General features: G+C 48.5%; 4 protein-coding genes across 10 annotated transcripts; 3 read left to right on the top strand and 1 right to left on the bottom strand.

Moving 5' to 3' along the window:
- Positions 1–144: 144 nt before the first annotated feature.
- glcci1a (glucocorticoid induced 1a) lies at positions 145–9,513 on the top strand. 4 transcript variants are annotated; one of them, XM_057021038.1, is made up of 9 exons: positions 145–278; positions 457–833; positions 3,595–3,746; positions 5,087–5,176; positions 6,069–6,209; positions 6,351–6,500; positions 6,571–6,781; positions 6,886–7,006; positions 7,080–9,513. In XM_057021038.1, exons 2-9 carry the CDS (start codon positions 485–487, stop codon positions 7,387–7,389), a joined length of 1,524 nt encoding a protein of 507 aa, XP_056877018.1. In that variant the 5' UTR covers positions 145–278; positions 457–484; the 3' UTR covers positions 7,390–9,513. The 4 variants fall into 4 exon arrangements, with proteins under 4 accessions (XP_056877018.1, XP_056877019.1, XP_056877016.1 ...); XM_057021039.1 differs by having other exon boundaries at positions 146–278; positions 6,072–6,209; XM_057021036.1 differs by having other exon boundaries at positions 146–278; positions 6,072–6,209; positions 6,348–6,500.
- Positions 9,514–9,787: 274 nt separating this feature from the next.
- Positions 9,788–13,327, top strand: LOC130518442 (BCL2/adenovirus E1B 19 kDa protein-interacting protein 2-like). Of its 4 annotated transcripts, XM_057021053.1 has the most exons (14): positions 9,788–10,259; positions 10,379–10,417; positions 10,678–10,781; positions 10,844–10,897; positions 10,949–11,026; positions 11,144–11,209; positions 11,353–11,436; positions 11,663–11,824; positions 11,892–12,143; positions 12,216–12,318; positions 12,407–12,538; positions 12,635–12,721; positions 12,816–12,914; positions 13,004–13,327. In XM_057021053.1, the coding sequence occupies exons 2-14, from the start codon at positions 10,386–10,388 to the stop codon at positions 13,026–13,028; spliced, it is 1,278 nt and encodes a 425-aa protein (XP_056877033.1). In that variant the 5' UTR covers positions 9,788–10,259; positions 10,379–10,385; the 3' UTR covers positions 13,029–13,327. The 4 variants fall into 4 exon arrangements, with proteins under 4 accessions (XP_056877033.1, XP_056877030.1, XP_056877031.1 ...); XM_057021050.1 differs by having other exon boundaries at positions 10,844–11,026; XM_057021051.1 differs by having other exon boundaries at positions 9,788–10,417; positions 10,844–11,026.
- An 834-nt stretch (positions 13,328–14,161) lies between these two features.
- cdc42se1 (CDC42 small effector 1) lies at positions 14,162–19,436 on the bottom strand. Its single transcript, XM_057021113.1, has 5 exons — positions 19,063–19,436; positions 15,888–16,132; positions 15,690–15,794; positions 14,860–14,931; positions 14,162–14,739 (listed from the first exon to the last, which is right to left on the bottom strand). Exons 2-4 carry the CDS (start codon positions 15,939–15,941, stop codon positions 14,863–14,865), a joined length of 228 nt encoding a protein of 75 aa, XP_056877093.1. The 5' UTR covers positions 15,942–16,132; positions 19,063–19,436; the 3' UTR covers positions 14,162–14,739; positions 14,860–14,862.
- Positions 19,437–19,944: 508 nt separating this feature from the next.
- On the top strand, positions 19,945–22,115 carry mllt11 (MLLT11 transcription factor 7 cofactor). Its single transcript, XM_057021112.1, has 3 exons — positions 19,945–20,086; positions 20,928–21,088; positions 21,223–22,115. The coding sequence occupies exons 2-3, from the start codon at positions 20,936–20,938 to the stop codon at positions 21,313–21,315; spliced, it is 246 nt and encodes an 81-aa protein (XP_056877092.1). The 5' UTR covers positions 19,945–20,086; positions 20,928–20,935; the 3' UTR covers positions 21,316–22,115.
- The last annotated feature ends 2 nt before the right edge of the window (positions 22,116–22,117 follow it).

The raw sequence follows: 22,117 nt of genomic DNA, 5'->3' as shown, positions 1-22,117 counted from the left end.
TAATCAGTTCCTTTTAATTTTAATCCGAATAAATGAAAGTTTCTGTGGTGGTGAGAACCACTGGTGAGGAGTTCTGGTTTTGAGAACGCTCGCTCATTGGCTGAAGCATACTCGTATCCAATGAACAGGCGTTTAGGTTTGACAGGAAGTAGGGCTGGACCAATCAGAGGGCAGCCTTGGCCTTGTTCCCGCCCTCCCTCCAACTTCACTAGAAGTTCAGCCAGAAAACTGATATGTTGGAAACTGAGTTTGGACTTGGCTTAAAACCGAACTTTCCTGTAAGTTTTTAACTCGTGTTTCAGCTCAGACTCAACGTTTAAACCTGTTCTCTCTGTTTTAACGACGGGAATATAACGATGGAGGCTGTAAACTAACTTTGTGAGATCATGCTTGTGGCTGTAGCAACTTGCGTCGGGTCAACTTTTGCTGTAACGACTCGTTTTATTACATACACAGCTTGTTTACCGACCGGAGGAGGCTGATTATGTCAGAATCCGCTGCAGATTTCAGCTCATCCCCGCAGCGGCTCAAACACAGCGGCTCTCCTACAGCCTCCTGCAGCGGCACCAGCACCGCGGTCCGGCTGCAGCCCGTCCGTGCCACGGTGCCGTTCCAGCTCCTGCGTGGAGATCAGCACAGCCCAACCCGCTCCGTTTCCTCCTCCTCATCATCATCAGCCGGCAGCAACGCAGGACCGTCGACGTCCCGTTGCTCCAGTCCCGCCAACCCGGGTGGAAACGGCTCGGACGGCAGGCTGGTCCGCAGGCAGACCGTTTCACCGCCGGACAGCAGGACCTCACCGGAACGCTGTGTCTATTCGCCCCCGTCTAGAGGTAAAATCGGCATTTAAAGACGCCAAATGAAGTTTACTCTGCAGGGAGCGACTGACGTGCACATCGTCTGATGCTAAAGCTAAATGACGTTTCGTCACGGGAAATTAGCTTAGAAAAAACAACAATTTCGTGCTTTCCTCGATGAATGAATTCTAATCGCGCGTTGGAATCAATTCCAATCAACGTGTATGATTCACCCATCAACCTCCTTTGCTTCGGCGTGTGTGTGGTCAGCTGTCTGTCCAGGAATGATGGAAAAATATCAAATTTAATATTTTCTCCTAACATTCGCCACGAGGCGCCACCTTGTTTTGATGAGAGCAGCTAATGGAAACAGCAGCCAAAGCTGCTCACGATTATAAAGAATTAACATCGAAATCGCTCAGTTTTTGAGATAAAACATACGCCGAACTGTAAACTATTATCCTCTCATTCTGGTAGAGGCTTTATAAATGGTTTCAAACATATCCAACTTTCCCGAAAACGCTGACTAGGGAAAACGGTCAGATTTTCTATGGAGCGTTTGAATGAGGGAGAAACTACGAACGAACAACCCATTTCACAGATGCTAGGCTAGTGGATTAGCTTTGGTATTGGGTCGTGATAAATACGGTTTATCATGTTTGACGTTGTAAAAATCGACACGTACTGCCAGTAATTAAACATTAAACCCGACACCGTTGTTACGAATACAGTTGTAAAGGTTTAATCACATCGCTTTCCAGGCTTTTATGTGAATGTGCTCGAACATATTACAACTGCGAGTTAAAGCTAATAATGTCGATTATGCGTCTGTCGGTGTTATTACATGACATTTATCTCGGCTGTTACGGGGTAAAAAATGCCTGGAAATGGATGCACGATGATGCAGCTGCTTTTTAGTGGATAAACAAGAGTCTAATCTACATGACACGGATGATTAGCCAGACTCCTATTATCTGCAGTCAACACGCAAACCACACTGCCAGTTTATTATTTTTATCTTTTACCAATAAAACGCGAAAACATGTCGTCAACTGTTCCTCTGTGGCTCCTATGGCAACATTGAGGCCTTGCAGAGACGTAAACACAGCCCTCTGGGTAAACAGGCCATCCTCTGCAACTACAGGCATCCACATAAAAACACTATCTGGCAAATGTTAGACCAGGCCTGTGCGTGTGAGAGTGCACGAGTGTGAGAGAGAGAAAAGGAATGTCGTTCAACTGCAAATAAACCAAATGATAAATGTATTTGTCCAACCAGAACAAACTTCAACGTGCAAGGCTGTTGTCAGTGCTGCCTATAGCTTATAATGATGTTTTATGTCTCTTCCTGCGTGTTGAACCAGGCAACAAAGCACCTGCCTGCTTTAGTGTGACGCCCAGTCAGATAACAGCTATTGTTTCCTCCGTCAGCTGTTTGGTGCAAGCAGGGCTGTGTTGTCAGGGTTTTCTGACTGGTTTGGCAGTAATGAACACTGACCGAATGATTCTGGCACCTTTTTCACCTTGATAATGAATTTGAACAATTTTCTACTTAACCAAGCAGAATATTTTACAACTCCTGCCCTCCGTCCCTGCGACCTGGGATCCCCCTTCTGACTGTGCTAATAGACAGGCTAAGATGAATGTCTTTCCCTTTTAATCCAGCAGTGATGCATGCGCCTCCAGATGTTGACTTTACTGATGTTTGTTTGCACAGATTTAGCAACAACCTTGTTGTATTTGCACGAGGGGGCAGCCAGACAGGAGAGTGTGGGAAACTTCACAGCAAAGTTCAGATTTCACCACATTTGGAGACGTTACCGTAAATACCGTCCATTTTTAGGAGCTCTTTAATAAATCTACCGGTAGTTGCATTATTATGTATTAAATATATCAGAATGAATGACATTCTCCTAATGTGGTTTCTAACATTTTATTAACCTCATTGATCTAATCTGATAAAAGGAACTGCCAACAAACCAACCGCTTGTGTAGACACAATAAAAATGCTCTGATACTTTCTGATCTGTCAAAGGCTGAGAGTAATGCGCCGAGCAATCTGATGCAAGTGTGAACATGAATCTCTCTGAGGGTGTATTTGTTGTTCTTTTACATAGTTTTTTATTGGTATCTATCTTCCATCTTTCAACAAGCAGACAGGAGTCCAGACATCACAATAGTTGAGGGTGTGTGAAGAAGAACTGAGGTTTTCCTTCTTCCTCTGATATTAAATGTTGGGTTTCTGCTCTCAGAGGGAACAGAGACACCTAGCGGCCGAGGGGCGCCACAGCAGGCACATCTGTACATCCACCTTCAACATCTCAACAACAGATTAAAATCAGAGAGGAGGCAGTAATATTCCTTTGGCTGTGTGTGAGAGATCTCATCACTTCTCTGTGTGCTGACACCAGTTTCCAGTCTAAGATCACTGTTTGTTTTTTTTGTCTGTCCTGGAAGTTCTGGTTCCGTCGGATCAGTACTCTCGGTTGACGTGTCTGTGAGCTCACCGCCGCTCTCACGCTGTTCCCCCAGTGTGGCTATAATCCTGTGGATTTCACAGCGAGCGGCTGTGAACTATTCTTCATTTAATTGGATTCTCTATTGTTAGACCAGCAGTCTAACTGGGAACACGGGCCGGATGAGGGATCCGGTGTCCGCACGCACAGGATTGGCTGAAGTGGTCAAGATGGAAACGCCAGTCGCTCACGCCCAGCGTCGATGTTTTAGCCTCCGATTGACTTAAAGATTTTTTGGATCAATGAACCGTGATCAAATGTTATTCTCTCTTCTGATGCAGTTGAAAAGACGCCGTCCCAGCAGGTGCGAAGCTCCGCCGCCATTTGCCGCGCTTCCTCGCTGGGCGCCATCACTGGGCCCTACCTCACTGGGCAGTGGCCTCGTGACCCCCATGTGCTCCACTCATCCTGTATGAAAGAGAAATCCACACAGGTGAGCTCGCCCCTGACGTGACCCTTTCCTACACAAAACTCATTTTTTAGCCCGGCAGGAGACTGACGAATGACGGAAAGAAGAAATGTGGGTGTGGCCTGAACTCAGACGCCTGCTGGTACACGCAGATGTGGTTCGATGCACAGATTCATTAAACAAACACGATTTGTACATTCATCACAGCTGAATTTCATCACGGGGCTTTTATCTGCCCCCTAAAGCTCCATCACAGAATGTGGGTGGAGCCTAAAGGCCACGTCCAGACGTGTGTGGGGGGAAAAGTATTTATATCAGGCTAATGTTTGATAGGCCCGCATGAACGCTTCCATTAAAGGAAGGTGTTTTATTTATGCCCACACCTTCCTGCTGTCAGTTCAGCTCACACACACACACACACACACACACACACACACACACACATCCAACGGACTTGCAGGTTACATGACATTTACCACCTCTGTGTTTGTGGAGCTTCAAAGTCAATTTGAACCGTTGGCTTTAAACCTGGTTTATTATTAACTCATGAGGGCTGAAAGTGCATCTCTGCTGCTGCGTCTCTGCTGCTGCGTCTCTGCTGCTGCGTCTCTGCTGCTGCGCCTCTGCTGCTGCGCCTCTGCTGCTGCGTCTCTGCCGCTGCGCCTCTGCGCTGCGTCTCTGCTGCTGCGTCTCTGCCGCTGCGCCTCTGCCGCTGCGTCTCTGCGTCTCTGCTGCTGCGTCTCTGCTGCTGCGCCTCTGCTGCTGCGCCTCTGCTGCTGCGCCTCTGCTGCTGCGTCTCTGCTGCTGCGCCTCTGCTGCTGCGCCTCTCTGCTGCTGCGCCTCTGCTGCTGCGCCTCTGCTGCTGCGCCTCTGCTGCTGCGCCTCTGCTGCTGCGCCTCTGCTGCTGCGCCTCTGCCGCTGCGCCTCTGCGCTGCGCCTCTGCCGCTGCGCCTCTGCCGCTGCGCCTCTGCCGCTGCGCCTCTGCCGCTGCGCCTCTGCGCTGCGCCTCTGCCGCTGCGTCTCTGCTGCTGCGCCTCTGCTGCTGCGTCAGTTCCGAAGCATCATTTCTGAATTAATGATTCATTATTGATTCACAGGCAGCTGTGTTTTTGTTATCAGTTATTCCAGAATGTCTTTATAAAACATTTTCTTTATTCTTAGCTGTAACCAATGCTGAGCCAGAACAACTATTATCCAACACGAATGTGACACATTTTTTTTATTGATATTTATTTTAAACCTGTTTTTGTCCGTTTGTTAATTTTCAACCATGTCTTTGTCAAGAATTAGCTTTACCCACAATGCACTGGGACAGCTGAACAGTGTTGACCTCATCATTTACAGTAACGTTTCTGTGTCTTCAGACTCCTGGATGTTGGAGTGAGGAAGCAGCAGAGAAGACGAGCACCCACCAGCGCTCTGCATCACTGGGCAGCACCAACCAGCTCAAAGAGGCAGGACGCTCGCACGCACACGCACACGTTTAGTCTTCACACTCTGGACACCGAGGAGGGGATTCCGTTATTTTAGCTTGTGTGTGACATCGTAAGGTGGCTTTTTTAAATGACTTTGTGGTTCCAGCAGCAGGGAGGTGGTGCAATCTTCTTGTCTCCGACTTCCTGTTTCTGACTTCCTGTTTCTGAAAAGGACAAGATTCATCCCATCTGGGGGCTGTCACCTTTACTGAGGACGATTATAATCCGAATGTACGCCAAATTAGAACATTTATACATCAAAGGCAACAGAAAAGCAAATCTTTTAATGCTTTAAAAAAGCAAATTCATTATCGTCACTAAAGTAGCAGACGTTGAAGGAGTTCCTGTCTGAGCTGCCCTGATGTTGATAAACGTGTGGTTATGAGAGCAGACATGTTGGGACATGTTGGGACATGTTCTGCTGGACTGATGGACATCAGAGTGCTGCCGCGTCTACACTCAGTTTAGTTTACACATCAGTCCTCTTTATTCTGAGGTTGGTTTACTGAAGATTCTTCACATGAATCCAATAGAAACGGGTTTTTTCTACTCCTGCATTTCCTTGGTAGAGGTTCCTCAGGAGCTGCAGGTTCCTCAGGAGCTGCAGGTTCCTCAGGAGGTTCCTCAGGAGCTGCAGGTTCCTCAGGAGGTTCCTCGGGAGCTGCAGGTTCCTCGGGAGGTTCCTCAGGAGCTGCAGGTTCCTCGGGAGGTTCCTCAGGAGCTGCAGGTTCCTCGGGAGGTTCCTCAGGAGCTGCAGGTTCCTCGGAGGTTCCTCTGGAGCTGCAGGTTCCTCAGGAGCTGCAGGTTCCTCAGGAGGTTCCTCGGGAGGTGCAGGTCACGACCTCTGACTCCTCTCATCTGTTTCCTTCAGCAGATTGTGAAGCTCCGGCAGCATCTCCAACGTTCTAAACAAGGGGTGCGACACGGTAAAGAGCAGCTGCCCCCCCTGCAGCACAACAGCGCCACCTACAGCGCCCTCAGCAACCACACCTCCATAACCTCCCACAGTCAGGTAGGACGCAGCCCGTTAAACTCTGGAAGGGGGGGTCACGTGAGCTTACATCTTGAGTGACACCTGTCAGGCTCCGTCCACGACATTCCTGCTCACCTCCATTTGCTTCGTTTTGGGATGTTTTTGTTTCCATTGCAGCAGTTTTCCATGTCGAAGTCGGCCCAGATGCCACTGTCCAACATCACGGTGCCAAAGCCCTCCATCTCCAGGGTGCCCAGCAGCATGGAGGGCATCAACCACGAGCTGGAGAAGGTCTTCATCAAAGACAACGGCGAGAAGGAGGAGCTAAAGGTGGGCGCCTCTGTCGGTCACTGTCTCCAGTATTTAGGCTCCTTCGCTGACGCTTTCCTGCTCTCCATAGTCGCTGGAGGTCCCTGACGGGCGGCGGGCGCCGTTCCCTCCCCAGCAGCGCAGCAGCAGCACCCGCAGCGTGGACACCCAGACCCCCTCAGCGCCTGGCCGGTCCAGCAGCTGCTCCAGTCTGTCCCCCTGTCCCTCGCCGGCCTGTCCACCGGGGTCACATGACGGCAGTCCCTACTCCACAGAGGACCTCCTGTTTGACCGGGACAAAGGTGAGCCCGGGCGCTGACCACGGCCGCCTCCTCGTTACCGGCCACCACGTAAACATGACGTCAGACTTGTGGCGTTTGGCTCAGGCGTGATTCTCTGTTGACAGACAGCGGAAGCAGCTCGCCGCTGCCCAAGTTCGCGTCTTCGCCGAAGCCCAACAACAGCTACATGTTCAAGCGCGAACCTCCGGAAGGCTGCGAGAAGATCAAAGCCTTCGAAGAGATGAGGTAGGCGTCTTTGATCACGGTGTCGGCTTTGGATGTGGGCGGGGGTCCTCACCCTGCTCCGTGTTCCCCGTAGCTCCAGGCAGTCGGCGGCGGCCTCGGCCCCCCTGTTCTCCTGCCCCGACAAAAACAAGGTCAACTTCATCCCGACCGGCTCGGCCTTCTGCCCCGTCAAACTGCCGGGATCGCTGCACCTCACCCCCGCCTCGGAACCGGAGGAGGATGAGGCGGAGGCGGGGTCCACGTCGGAGCGCCAGGGGGCCTCTTTGGTGTACGGCGCCCCCACTCAGGTCTCCACGAGCACCAGCACAGAAGACCCCCCCGAGGAGCCGGGCTCGCCATCAGAGACTCCAGAGGCCCAGACAGACAGCCTGGCCGTCAGCTAGACCTGAGCGGAGCCGGCCTCTGGCTCGGGGATTCACGCTAGCAACCACTGAGCATCGCCACTGACTGTCCCACCAACACCTCCCTCTGCTCCTCTGTGCTCAACCCCCCCCCACTGCCCACTATCTCTGCATGACATAGCAACGATGTCCCGTTAACCACCGCTGCCACCGCGTTCATGTTGGGTCCTGCGTGATTGTGACTGCTGGCAGGAAGGCGGAGCACTACAGACGGGGGAGGGGCATGCGTTTTAAACTGGTAGTATATTTCTGATTTAAATTATGGGTTGTGTTTTGTTTCAGTATGAATAAGCTCTATAAACATATATCTCTATAGAACCATAAACTTCTCATATAAACGGTCCAAATCCGACTTTCTGTGTCCGGTCACGTTGTTAAACCCTCTTGACTCCAATAAGGAGAACACCCCCCCCATCCCCCCCACGCTGTCACGACGCTCCGATTATTCTTCCGTCACACTGGGAGAAAACGGGATTCTGGATCGATCGATCACGACGACCAACCGCGTCAAAGTTTCTCGCCAATAAAGGAAGATATTAGTTATGTTATTGATCAGCTACCAACGGGTCCAGACAGGCGAAGCACATCCAAACGTCGAGAAAACGGGGCGATATTTTGTGTCGGGACGGCGCTCCGCCCACATTTGGCTTCAGGTGTTTCCGATTCTCAGGTAAATCTGCGGAGCGTTGGCTCCGGTCTTATCCGCCTCCCCTGGTAAACATCGGGCTGGCGAGCGCACTGTGGCCCAAGCCCGCGTGTGATTGGCTGCCCAGAACCGCGCGTTCGTGTGTTTCAGCTGCGGTTGTTCAAACATTTTCTGAGCTGAAATCAGTTTTCCACGAACCAAAGAAGCTCAAACAGTTCATGTCACTTCTGCTAAAGCTACACCGGAGCTACGCTAATCAAGTGTTAGTTAAGGCAGTTCCCGTCCGTCAATCTAGCAACTGTCCAATATCATTAACAAAAAACTAATGATCCTCATTGTTAATTAGCTCATCGGCGTCTCATTTCAGTGAAAGGAAATTGTACAATAAGACTGGAAAATGGCTACATTTAGTGTTTAACCCTCATTAAGTCTTATTAAATTAGAATTGTTTCCCTGAATTAAGGCTAAGGTGTCAAACTAAAGTGCAAAATAATATTGATATTGATTTATAAAAGCTTATTAGTCAACAAACATTTTACTAGGTGTTAGCCTGTTAGCTTTAGCAACTGAAGGCGTAAGAAGTTAACTTTCAGATCCAAACATAACTGAAATCATCGCGATGGTTTATTTCGATTTCATCTTACCCAGATCATCTGTTATTTGCTAAATGGTCAAAAACTTTGAGCAACTCTTTTAATTCCTGTTTTAACCAACCACATCGGCGACTCTTCGTGAGACAAAAGCCTCAGGTTTGAGGTATCGAGGCCTGCAGACGTTTAAAAACTGTCATTGAATCAAACTCGGATCTCAACACGACATAAATGTTTGTGCAACATCCGGCTGCAGCCCGTTTTTCCAGAGGCCGACTGTTAACACACAGAAAGTCACTTTAAATCATTCCCAGATTCTCCCGAAGCATCGGTGGGGGTTGTTGCCACGCCGACGCATCAGCAGAACGTCCTGACGTCTGTGAAAACCCTGGAGGACTTTTGTTTTTGAATTCTAATCCACATCTGCGTACCTGATGTTGCTTATGGAACTCCTGCATCGCCGCTGATTCGGATTTTGTATATAAGAATATATGTGTGTGTTTAAAGAGCCTCGATGCTACATTGTGGTTCCTGAACACATTTCAGCACCTTAGCGACAGTCGTGGCTTTTTCCTGATGTCCCACATTATCCTGACGTTGGTAAACTCGTGTGCAGTAATATCAAACGGTGTAATCTGTATTTTCACACTTATGCATTCCTTTGGAGTTCAGCATTTGGGGGCGGGGCCTGAACAGCAAGTAGTTTGTTGCTAAAGCCATCAACCAATCCAAAACCAGCACTGAGGTCGACGGGAGCACATGACTGGCAGGTCGGCGTGTTCGCCAGTTCACATGATTCTTGGTGTGTAACCTGCAGTGTCAACGTTCATGCACAATGGCAATAAAGGAACTGTCGGTTGTTTTGTCCAACTTGGAGTGTGTGTCCAACTACAGCCGCTTCCAACAGTTTAGCAGAAATCCCGCCACCTAGTGGCCAGAGCTGGTGTGGGACTACAACATGGAGGGTGTCGGACATGAAGGACTCGACCAGGCTCACCGGTGGAGAGGAAACCAGCAGAAAATTAAATTTCTTCTGGTTATTGTCTCCACTCTGATCGTCGGTACTATAAGTAACGCAGCTGATGGTTCCGAAAGATGAGCGCTGCCCCCTGCTGGTTACGAACTCGTCCAGTCACAACTCAAACATTAACAACTACTAGAAAAGTTAATTCCATATATATATTTTAAATGGAACGTTAAAATAATAGCAGATGAGCTGTTCTAACAGTGTATGGAGGTTCGGTTCTATCAGAAATTTAACATTTTCTGCTACGGAAATGCTAGCATGCTAATTTTAGCGCTTAGCTGAGCGGCTAGCATGCCTGTCGTCGCACCTTAGCAACAAAGGACTCAAACCGAGGTGGATCGGACCTGACTGGACCTGTCTGTAACAACCTGTGGAGACACGCGAACACATTAAAAACACACACACCTAGACCGGTACAGTACCGTTGCCACACCAACAAGCCCCACCTGAGCCGCGGAAGCCCCGCCCCTCTGCTGTGCTGGTGCTGATAGGTGAAAGTCCGCTGTGACGTCATCCGGCGAGAGCGCAGGTGAACTTCCGCGGTGACTCGTCTCACCTGAAGTTTGGTCCATGTTCCGGTCTGGTTGAGGTGAGTTTCTGCTCCTTCATGTAAAAACGTGTTGATTTTCAGACGTGGTGAACTTTAGTGTCCGTGACGTCAGAGGCGAGACGATTGATCAGTGATCAGCTGTGGTGAAATCTTTGCAGTGGCAACATGGAGGAAGGTCACCAGGAGAACACGCACAGGTCAGGTTCTGATCCTCCTGCTCACCTTTGATGGGCTTCAGCCCAGGAAACCAGAAGATAATCTGAGCAACAACACCTGTATCCCAGAAAAATAATACACGTATAATACACGCGACTGACAGTTTAATAACAGTGTAATAACACATCCAAATCCATTCGTATCAGAAACATCTGTATTACTGAACGCTCTGATATTTTAGCATCACAAGCTAAATGTATGTTCATGTAAACGTGGGTCACCTGTGTATCGGTCCACTCAGGTCCACTGTGACCGATGAGGGAACTGATGACATCATCACCTCTGACGGTCGCACAGTCGCTGTTGCCGCCTGTTCGTCAGCAACGACTCGTGTGGATCAAACAGGTACAAACGTTTGTGGTGTGGAAGTAACCTGAAGATGTGAACTTTCCTGCTCTTCATCTCAGAGGAGGAGGAGGAGGAGGGGAACGAGGAGGAGGAGGGGAACGAGGAGGAGGAGGAGGTGAGGAACGAGGAGGAGGTGGGGAACGAGGAGGAGGAGGAGGAGGAGGGTCCAGCAGCATCAGCTGATGAAGAGGATCACATCTTCATCCCTTCATCACATTCACCTCCAGCAGACGTCCATCCAGGTGAATCTGACGCTCTCGTTCCTGATGGAAGGTTGTGGGTTCACCTTGGGCGACCTGAACATGTCATGTGACCTCACCTCATACGAAGATCTTCCTCTCTTCCTCCTCTTTCTTCAGGAGATGCTGAAGAAGAGGCGCCCCCCACAGGACAGCTGTCGTCCACCCCCAACAGGGCCCGACCAGGTACCAGGTTCCATTTTGAAGGAAACGTAAACAGACTATCAAAAGTTTTACAATATTAATTTCAGGTTTGTTCGTATGTATGAAAATCATAGAAATTTCCTGAAAATGTGACTTGTCTGCGTGACCTCACTTCCTGTCTGTAGCTCCTCCCAACAGTCTGCCATTGTCGGGGTCGCGACCCAGGAAGAAGAAGGTCCTGGTGGCGCCGGCCCTCAGTCTCTCTTTAGGTAAGGTTCTGCATCATGCGTAGATAAGCCCCGCCCATTTCTGTGAGCGCACATGACCTCTGTCTCAGGGTCGAACTCCCTGACCTTTGACCGCCGGAGTGCAAACGGGTTCCTCCATTTCAGATCCGTCGACGTGCTTTTGCTAGCGTGCTTTTGCTAGCGTGCTTATGTGGGCTCCAGGCGTGTTTTTTCCGTTGCCATGGAAATAACTGACGCTGGTCCTCAGGTCGCAGCGAGTCGATCGTCTCGGACGACTTCCACTCGACCTTCCTCTCCCTCTCGCCTGAGGATGATGATGATGATGTCGCTGGGCTGGACATCGACCTGGACGCCATGGAAACGCCATCCGACAGTGAATCTCTGCCCTTCCCCATCTACGACCTGGAAGGTGACCTTCAGACAAGCTGGTTTTCTGCCTGTTATCTGTTCCACGACATCACGCTGTTGCCCTCTAGACGACCTTCGGCGTCTCGGTGTGGCATCGCAGCCTCAGAGGGGAGTCCGCTCCAGCCCCAGGTCCAGGTTCGAATCTCAGGCTGGTTCTGGAGCAGGAGCAGACCAGCCTGGACTGGGAGCTCTGGAGCAGGAGGACGTGGTGGACAAACAGGGCACCAGGTGGCGCTGTTTTTCCACCGGTGACCCCCCACAGGAGAACCTGGTCAACATGAGTGTCCTGCAGCCCTTTCTCAGGGTCCTGTCACACGGAGGTACCACCTGTCCATCACCTAAAGGTCACCTGGACCCTAGCTAGAGATCACCTCTGCCCTCTCTGCTCTCAGGTTACTATGGAGACGGAACGAATGACATCATTGTGTTTTCTTCCTGCTTCTTGCCTGAGAATAGCCTGGAAAATTACCAGTATGTGATGGATAATCTGTTCCGGTGAGATTCACCCTCGAACCCAGAGCTTTTGTTGAGGGGAAACGTTTTTACTGGGATTAATGGTGGGATGTGATGTGTTCGGGCGCAGGTACGTCGTGGGAACTCTGGAGTTGATGGTTGCGGAAAATTACGTGATTGTGTATTTTTGTGCTGGAGGTCAGAAAGACAGACTTCCAGGAATCGGTTGGCTGAGAGAGTGTTACACCACCATCGATCGGAGGTACACACACACGCACACACACACACACACACACGCACACACACACACACACACACGGCGTCACACACAGCGTTACACACAAGTGTGTGTTTACAGGCTGAGGAAGAACCTGAAGGGCTTCTACGTGGTTCATCCCACCTGGTACATCAAAGCCCTCATCACCATCATCAAACCCTTCATCAGGTGTGCTCCTCTTCATCACAACCACAAACTGTTCTCTTCTCTCCTTTAACTCCTCTTCCTCCTCCCTCCATCCCCTCGTCCTCCTCATCTTCAGCTCGAAGTTCAGCAGGAAGCTTCGCTTTGTGGGGAACCTCAAGGATCTGTCCGAGCTCGTCCCCACTGAGCACGTGCAGATCCCAGACTGCGTGCGACAGTGAGTGATGCCTTTAGGTGTCGTGGTGTTTCAGAGACTTCACAGCTGCAGAAACCTTTCAACCTTTCATTTGTGTGTTTTTCCTGCAGGTACGACCAGAACTTGTCCACGTGAAGGTGTCGGGTCACGTGACGGTGTCGGGTCATGTGATCCATCCCAGCTGAACATGATCAGAACGGAACAGAAACGTGATCAGCGGTGAAACGTCCAGCAGATCTTTCAAATATTCACAGGAGAAACCAAAATGTTTATTTTCAAGAGAAATTCGCCTTTTTAAGAAAACCACAAATTATTTTGCCAACTTTTCAGTGACTTTTAAATGATCTTGATGTGTACAGATTTTTGTTTACTTTTGTATGAAAATTAAACTTTATTTGGATTGTTGAATTAAATAAATACAAAACGGGATAAAACGTCTCAGGAATGCTTCATTATGATTGTCAAAAGTTTTGCAATCACCTTTTAATAAAAGGATCGATCATTAATGCAGATCAGTACCAAAACACCTCGACTTTATGACGGATCAAAAATTAGGTGTTTTTTTAAAAAGGGGGGACGGATCCCACAGACCCACCAATCACAGAAGAGAGGCACGATTAGGTCACATTTATGGGCACAATGGCTGGCTCAGGTCGGCGGAAATCCTGGATCAGAACATCTGGATTATGGATCACGCTAAATTTAAAAAAAACATATGTAAACACGTGGCTTTATGATCAACATCCATGGATTATTGTGGCGGTCGTTTCAATACTCCAGTCCGACTGAGACCAATCGAAACTGGGATCTGGCGCCCCCCTGTGGCGGCCTTTTTGAGAGCCGATTTCCACCCGGGAGGACAGAAAACCTGGCACTGACGCGGCCATAGTTCTGGACTGGACTTTCCGGACTTAGGTCGAAGATGCTGCGTCGATCAGAGTCACGTGCTGACAGCGGCCATTTTATTGGCTGTTGGTTACTGTTTTGGATATTAACATTCCTACACTTCAAAGGGTCCCTGAACACATCATGTTACTCATCGCCTCAGCCATTACAGACGATACAGTGTTGTCATGGTAACCAGGAGTCAGTAGTTTCCATGGCAGCCACTCAGCAAACAGCTGATGGAAGCATTTGTACTAAAACTCCTCAAAAAATATTTTTATATTGATGATGTGATCACAATTTTAGATAATTTAATGAGTTTAATAATCGGACAAAGCAAATAAACTAAATAGATTTTGTAACAACAAACAGAAAACAGTGTCTTAATTTTTATATAAAGATTTTTAATAAAAGTTTACATTTATTCAAATGACAGATGAGTTTTTAGACTTTAATCATATGAATCACAAATGCAGATTTAAAAAAATGAAAACTGTAAATTACAATATTGTTGTTGCAGCCATTTTCTTTCATAAATCTACATTTATACCAAATACTTTTTCCATACAGTTAAACAGACGTGGCAGAAACGTTTCAAACAATAACAGAAGCTCAAATGTTCAGACTCCAGATATCCTGAAATAGGATTCATCCAGAAACAGATTTAGTCCAACAAACACACATTTCAAACGTTCAAAATAAAAACAGACATGTTGTCCTTGAGGATTGTGGGAAACTGAGTCCAGTAATGTTTGATGAGGCCAAAGGAATGCTGGGAGATGTAGTTGTTTGGAGACTCCTCCTCTGGGCTCATAAAGGAGTGAATCAAACATAAAGATGCAGCGGCCATGTTCTTCCTACACCAGACCAGAGCTGAAGGCCCTGGTGACAACAGCGCCCCCTGCTGGGAGGCTCCTCTCACTGTCTGCTGAACCATAAACACGTAAACTGGTGACGTCACCTACAATTTAAACATAAAATCAAAATCAGAACATTGATTCGGTGAAAGAAACTTAAGAGTGTAGCATTAAATGTGTGTTTGTGCGTGTGTTTGTGCGTGTGTGTGGGTGTGTGTGTTTACCAGCTATAATAGGCTGTTCCTGCCATTCATGTTTGGGACTTTAGACCTCATTTGTTCCTGGACTGACCCTGACTGTGGACACGGACGCACACACAAACACACACATAATCAATATTACATGGATACAGTTCAGTGGAAATCAACTTAGGAACATGAATGTTGATTGTAGTTATATCACAATAACACAATTGTGCCGTTTGTATGTCAGAAGCTGAAATAGAAGCAGGAAGGAAGCAGCACTGTGTGACACTTCCTGCTTAACACACACTCACACACACTCACACACACTCACACACACAAAATGGTACACAGTATCACACTGTAGTGTGATAATGACCGATTGATCAACTGACCTATTAGACAGACAGACAGACAGACAGACAGACAGACAGGCAGGCAGACACACAGGCAGGGAGACACACAGACAGGCAGGCAGGCAGACAGGCAGGCAGGCAGACAGACAAACAGACACACACACACACAGACAGGCAGACAGACAGGCAGACACACACACACAGACAGGCAGACAGACAGGCAGACACACACACACACAGACAGGCAGACACACAGACAGGCAGGCAGGCAGACAGGCAGGCAGACAGACAAACAGACACACACACACACAGACAGGCAGACAGACAGGCAGACACACACACACAGACAGGCAGACAGACAGGCAGACACACACACACACAGACCGGCAGACAGGCAGACAGGCAGGCAGGCAGACAAACAGACAGACAAACAGACAGACAGACCGGCAGACAGACAGGCAGACACACACACACACACACAGACAGGCAGACAGACAGACAGACAGACAGACCGACCGGCTGGAGTCCATCTGCCATCTCTCCAGAGCCGATGTGTGTGAGGTGGATGAAATTTGTGGGTTCCCCAATCATGCTGCGATCGATCTTCCTCCTCTTCTTTTTCTACACACACACACAGATATGCTCAAATCATTAAACCAAATAACTATGGCTAATGGCTCGTGCACGCGTACGTGCACGTTGCCGGAGTCTTACCGGTGGAGCTTTGGTAGCCACACAACAGCCCATCTTGTGCCAGAAGTCACTCATGGTGACGTTCTGCCCGTCAGACTGTGCTGCCGCTCTGCAGGCCGGAGGAGGAACTGCAGCTCCTGATGCATCCACACGCGGCCTTCAGAGCCGGTACCGGGCAGAGCAGAACCGGACAGTGCAGGACCTACAGAACATCCATCCACAGCAGAATCGACTGGATCTCCTGATGGAATCCTGCTGCTTCACATCTGATACACACAGACAAGTCAACAGTTCAAAATCAGGCGTTCGATCATCGATCATCGATCATCAATCATCAATCATCAATCAGCTGATCGGGTTCATGATCAGAGTGGAGTCTGGACCTGCTTCATCTGTCACAGTGTTCAGGAGATTTATGAAGAACACAAGGTTCCATTCAGCTGCATGGGAACCAGACAGAACACATGAATCACTGGGTGTGGCGCTCTCTCTTACACACACACACACACACACACACACACACACACACACACAAACACGCTTACACACACATCCAAATTAAAGAGTTTCTGGAGGCCTCGTCCTCGCCTCGGCATCACACTCATCTCTGACGCCCTCGACCCTCGAACTCTGTGTGTGTGTGAGGCAGGTTCCCCAGCTCCTCAACTCAAATGGAGCGTTGCCATGACGATGGAGGGCAGCTGGTCAAACCCCGCACCTGTGGCCTGCGGCTGGGCGGGGTCGCGGAGGCGGAGCCTCTGTTAATCACATGTTGCTTCAGGACACACATGTGCACGGTTCCGCTCCCTCGCGGTCGTGGCTTCAGGGTTTCACTAATGTTTGTCGACTCCGAGCTTTGATGAACTCTTTGAGCTTTGATGCCCTGATGTGATCCGTGTTTTCCACGAGCTCCAGCGGTCCAACCGGGAGACCTGAGAGAAGATCCACCTGGACCAGACCTGCGCCGCCCATCAGGACCTGCTGGTCCGCGTTGACTCTCGGGTTCTGATCCCGATGAGGTCAGCACACGATGTCTCAGAGATGCTTTGTTCTCCTTTTCTTGGGTCTGACTCAGCTGACTCAACGTTCTCCAGGTTCCTGTTCTCAGCCCGCGTCACGTCTGCAGGTTCTGCAGACCTGCATTTAGAGCGGGAACGCACAAACATGTATGCTCACGTTCCGGAGGAATGTGAGGCGGCCCGAGATGTTTCAACACGAACGTCATCGGCTGAAGCAACGTTTGTGGACTTTCTCCGGTTCTCAGCATTAAAAAAACCCTTCAGAGAACCTCCAGGAGTCCTCAAACGGACCCGTTTCAGATCAGCCCGGTCCCTGTGAGGAAACAACGGTCCGAAGCGCTCGACCATCTAGTGCTGCTGGATTAAACAAAATTATTATTCTGCCTCCTTCTAACACCAAATCCTGATCTGACCTGTAGGTGGCGCTAACAGCAGCATACACACACTGATGTCCTGCATTAATTTAAACCTCATGGCAACAACATTGTGTGCGTGCGGGGGGGGGGGGGGGGGGGGGGGGGATACTTGTCCAATGATGTCAGTGTTAGAATGAAGAACAGGAAAAGAGTGGGTTCCCCCCCGATTGTTTGAGAACACATCAAGGTTCTGCTGGAACCTTCTGGATCTGGAGTCTGAAGCTGCTGTGAAACTCTGGCGTGAAACATGAGGAACTCCGACGCTGTGAGACGGATGACGTTTATCTAAAACAACTGGCAGCAAACGGAATCTGATTCTGAAAAGATGAAAGATTAAAACAGAAAATAACCAGTAAATAGCATAAAATTAGAGAGAACTGTCTTGACAACTGACAGGAAATGACCTCATTGTAACAGGAAATCACCTTAAACTACAGAAATTAGCAGAAAACAAAGAGCATAAAAACCAAGAAATTTCTTTTATCAAAACTTTGGTGTCATCGGACCAATAATCTGTCTACTGTCTCCCCCCTGAACACACCACATGACCCTGAACACAACGCATGACCCTGAACACACCACATGACCCTGAACACAACACATGACCCTGAACACAACGCATGACCCTGAACACACCATGTGACCCCTGACATAAATAACGGTTTCCAGTGAGCTAGTTAGCACCAGCATCAGAGGAATTCGTGTGAAATACGTGAAAACGCCCAAGGATGGAACAGTGACTCGGCGGCTCGGGCTGCTCGCTTAAATGAGGGATGCTGAATTTCCTCTTAGTCAATTTCCCCTTAGTCAAAAGTTGTATGAAAACGTTGGTGTGGAAAACAGAAGTGTGTGGCTGCCCAGTGGAATTCTGGGAACTTGTTTGTTATTGTTGTCTGAAGCCACAAACAACCTTTGGCTACAGCTAATTTTTTGGCTGTTATAACAATAAACAAGGTGAATTCACAGTATTCCTGTTAGCTCAGGAGAGGCTAGGCTAGGCTAGGCCGACACTTTCACACTTCATGCTCAACTACAGGATGGTGATGAACATGTCTGCACCCAGATGTTGTTAGAACTGACAACTGAAGCCAGCTCTTTAAATAAACCGCTCATTTATTCTAAAAGGACTTTTATCAAAGGATCATAATTTGCTTTGTCCTTTAGGCAACGTAGAATATTTCATAACAGGTTCTTTGGTTAAGCTTCAATAAAAAGAATCAGTAACAGAAGTACTTTGTAACTGTTACTAAGCAACATGGCTAAATATTAATACCTGAAGCTGTAGTTTGTGTACTGAAACCTTAGCAAGCGCATTCCTGTAAAGTCTTTGTTCTAGTGGAGCGTAAATCAAGCGAAATCTTAGCATTAAGGCTAATGTAGCAACCTGACCACATCTGTACCTGCTGCTTCAACAGGAGACTCGACTTCACTCTCTGACCTGATTCCTGCTGTCACGGTGAAAAACACTGTCCACAAGTCAAGGTCACAGTCTGACAGGTAACAGAAAGCAGTGTAACATCTGGTGGACACACACACACGCACACACACACACACACACACACGCACACACTTAAACGTGTTCAGTATAGCAACAGTGTACAGACCCATAGGTTTACGGAAACTGCTTGAAACCGACTTTCTGTCACAGAGACAAACAAAGTTCTTTGGAACATCAGAACTCCCGACTTCAGAACACTCACCCCAGGCTAGAACATGACCGGAACAGAGAACATTATCAGCGAAACAGCCGCATCAACTCACCACAACAGGCAGCGATGATAGATAATAATGGTCCGACAGGGCAGAACACCAACAGATCAGAGATCTAGTCGATCAGGGATCCAGCGAGTCAAAGATCCGGGAGATCGTTGCATTGAGATCGGTCCAGAGGAGCAGTTCAGACGTTGAGGTGTGGCTCGTTTTCCTTTTTCCTGCACTTCCTGTTTGTTACCAGTCAAACTACGCCGCCTGGTGGCCGCGGTGGCTCATTACAGCCGCCCACTGTCATCGCTTGTCCAACCTGTCAAATGATGGACAGACTTCTGTCCCTCAAAAAGAAGAATAGATGGTTCAGTTATGGAAACTAATTGCGCGGTGTGACATGACTCGGGCCCGTCAAACAGCCAGAGGTGAGAAATCTTCCTGTCCAAATGTTGTTCCAGCAGATGTTAAACTTTCACATTGCAATCTGAGACAAAGATGTAACAGTCTAAAAGTCCAAAGAACAAAATCCGTCCAAATGGAACGTCATGAGAGGAAAATGACTCAACATTACAAAAAATCCTGTCACACACATAACGGAAACAAATCATTCTTCCAAATTAAAAGTCCTGGTTAATTTTCACAGAAGTATAGTTCTAACAGTTACATAGTAATAAATGCAAAACTACTATAAAGCGATAAAATAGTTTAAACTAATGCTGATCTAGGCTGGCAGCCACATTCTTTCATCACTCTGAAATGAATGGGGGAAAAGAAAACTTTAAATTCGTGCAGTTTGTGTCTGGAGAAAATGTTAAGCGGTTTCTATTTTATCATCACTTGAACTTTAATAGATTAATTAAAAAACAAACAAACACTGTTCCGTTAATTTCCGTTTATCTTTTGTTCCCGACGTTCATATACACGTGATTTTATTAAACAAAAGTAAACCACAATTGTGAAAAGGCGTGACCGGAAACTGTCGCGTTATTTCCGTCGACTTGACGCGCGTCCACAACCTGGTGAACCTGCTGCGGCCGAAGCATCAGAACAAAAGAACCGACACCGTTTTAGAACCGGGAAGGTAAGAACAGGCTGGTGGCGGTGGTGCTTGGGCGATTGGTGATCATTTGTGTGAGGATTACTGATGAAAATAAGGATGACGTGATTCGGCAGAACCACAGCGGCAGCCAACGCCTCTCTCATCCGATCACCGATCAATAACGCGCCTCTTTAATCCGATCAGAACCTGGAATCTGTCGTGTGTTGTTGAGATGTTTGATCCAAGATTCCGTACATTTCCTTCTGCTCAGACACCCTGGACATCACAGGAACCGCCGCCCCAGAACCTGCGGGACCGGTCTTCCCGGTACCGAACCGGTCCATAGGTGTAGGGCAGAATGCGCTGGTTTGAAGGCCTCGTTTGGGGCTAGATTGAGTTGGATTCATCAGATCAGACCAGTTGGTTATTCCAGTCCACAGTGACATCATGACCCAGATTCTATTCCAGTCCAACACAGAAATACACAGCCAGCACATTCTGGGTTCTGTTCTGGGTATTTCCGGATGTGGGTTCTTTCCACCTCATCCACAGTCCAAGAACCAGCAGATGAGTTGGACTTTTGGTGTGGAGGGGTCTCAGTTTCAGACCCAGCCTCGTCCCAGAACCCCGCCTGCTTTGAGCAGGTCTGAAATTTGGACCGGTTCGGTTATTCATGGTGAATCAGCGTCTCCGCGGATTTAATCCAGATTTAACCCGACTTTAAATAACTTGTGGTTTATTCTGGCGTGACTGATAAATTCAGGAGTTTCATCAGATGTGTCTCCAGATTAATGCTGGTAATTTATGCTAAACCCGGTTCTGGTTCTGGTTCTGGTTCCGGTGCCAGCACTCAGCACCTTCACCAGCACGTTTTTGTCCTCAGACTGGAAGATGATGGACAGGTCAAGCAGCCAGTACGACTCCTTCCTGTTCTGGAGGCAGCCAATCCCGGAGCTGGACCTGTCGGAGCTGGAGGACCTGGGCCTGACGGAGGAGCCGGCCCGGAGCGCCGCCGGGAAGGACCATTCCTGCCAGGAGGAGGAGGTCAGTCAGGGCCGAGGCAGTTTCAGCCGGTCCCGGCCAGAATTAGCAGGGTCACGTCAGGGCGGGTCCGACTGTGTGGTCCTGATACAGCAGCAGCACCGGTCTGACCCATCTGTCCACCCCTCTCTCTGCAGGACTTCCTGTCCCAGTTTACTTCCTTCACCTTCTGGCGAGCTCCTCTCGCCGACGTCGACTCTCTGCTGGCTGGTCTCAACCTGCTGCTGTGACGCCCCCTCGCGTCACATCGTGACCCTTGACCTCTGACCCCGCACACGTCCAAGAGTCCTCGTTGTCCCGTTTGTCCCTCCTGTCGATGCCAGTTGCCACGTTTCTGTCTCTTGAATGTTATTTGGGTTCGACGAATGTGTGAGCGCAGGTGCAGATGGATGCACAACCATGTTACCATGGTTACGTGTGGGCGGAGCCAGCTGGAATGTTGGTGTATTGCGCTGAATCCAAACGTCTCAGTCGTAGATTCTGTGACATCCCCTCGGTTTCTATGGAAACCTTTCTGCTGATTCATTAATAATTTAGGGTTTTTAGAATATTAATGTGATTAATTTAAACATACTTCAATAATCAGATCATGTAACTAGCTACACACTGGTTAATGGTTGTAACCTCGTAGTTACTGGTAAATGTTGACATTTGGAAGCTGGTGCAAATAAGAGGGAAGACGATTGTTTCAGTTTATTGCTGACTCTTTTTAGGGTATTGATCAGCATTTACAGGAGACACTGAGGGCAGCAGCCCCTTTTATTACCTAGACATTAGTGAGGAATGACAGCAAGCGATTTCAGTGATGTTAAAACAAGGGATTCAGATTTCAAGCCTAATCTGATTAATGTATGTTGATCTGTTGTGCATTATTTTATTTAATTTGTAGAGGATTTTTTTCTTGTTTGTGCCATTTGTTGCCGCTTTGTTGCCATTGGCGATGCTCAATCTCACCTCCCAACAATTAAAGCTTCTATCGCAGTTTGTTCCAGTTCAGTGACACTCAAACATTAAAACAATCATTTACCAATC

Source organism: Takifugu flavidus, chromosome 21 (genome assembly GCF_003711565.1).
Source record: "Takifugu flavidus isolate HTHZ2018 chromosome 21, ASM371156v2, whole genome shotgun sequence".
In the NCBI taxonomy this organism is placed as follows: Eukaryota; Metazoa; Chordata; class Actinopteri; order Tetraodontiformes; family Tetraodontidae; genus Takifugu; species Takifugu flavidus.
This window is presented reverse-complemented; position numbering and strand designations above follow the sequence as displayed.

Coding starts and splice junctions, on each gene's coding strand:
- mllt11 (XM_057021112.1), top strand. CDS start 20,936: ATGATGGACAGGTCAAGCAGCCAGTACGACTCCTTCCTGTTCTGGAGG. Junction 21,089..21,222: donor ATTCCTGCCAGGAGGAGGAG/GTCAGTCAGGGC, acceptor CTCTCTCTGCAG/GACTTCCTGTCCCAGTTTAC.
- glcci1a (XM_057021035.1), top strand. CDS start 485: ATGTCAGAATCCGCTGCAGATTTCAGCTCATCCCCGCAGCGGCTCAAA. Junction 5,177..6,068: donor GCACCAACCAGCTCAAAGAG/GCAGGACGCTCG, acceptor TGTTTCCTTCAG/CAGATTGTGAAGCTCCGGCA. Junction 7,007..7,079: donor AAAGCCTTCGAAGAGATGAG/GTAGGCGTCTTT, acceptor TGTTCCCCGTAG/CTCCAGGCAGTCGGCGGCGG.
- cdc42se1 (XM_057021113.1), bottom strand. CDS start 15,941: ATGAGTGACTTCTGGCACAAGATGGGCTGTTGTGTGGCTACCAAAGCT. Junction 15,795..15,887: donor TGGCTACCAAAGCTCCACCG/GTAAGACTCCGG, acceptor GTGTGTGTGTAG/AAAAAGAAGAGGAGGAAGAT. Junction 14,932..15,689: donor TGGCAGATGGACTCCAGCCG/GTCGGTCTGTCT, acceptor CCGTGTCCACAG/TCAGGGTCAGTCCAGGAACA.
- LOC130518442 (XM_057021050.1), top strand. CDS start 10,386: ATGGAGGAAGGTCACCAGGAGAACACGCACAG. Junction 10,782..10,843: donor GACTCGTGTGGATCAAACAG/GTACAAACGTTT, acceptor TCTTCATCTCAG/AGGAGGAGGAGGAGGAGGGG. Junction 12,915..13,003: donor ATCCCAGACTGCGTGCGACA/GTGAGTGATGCC, acceptor TTTTTCCTGCAG/GTACGACCAGAACTTGTCCA.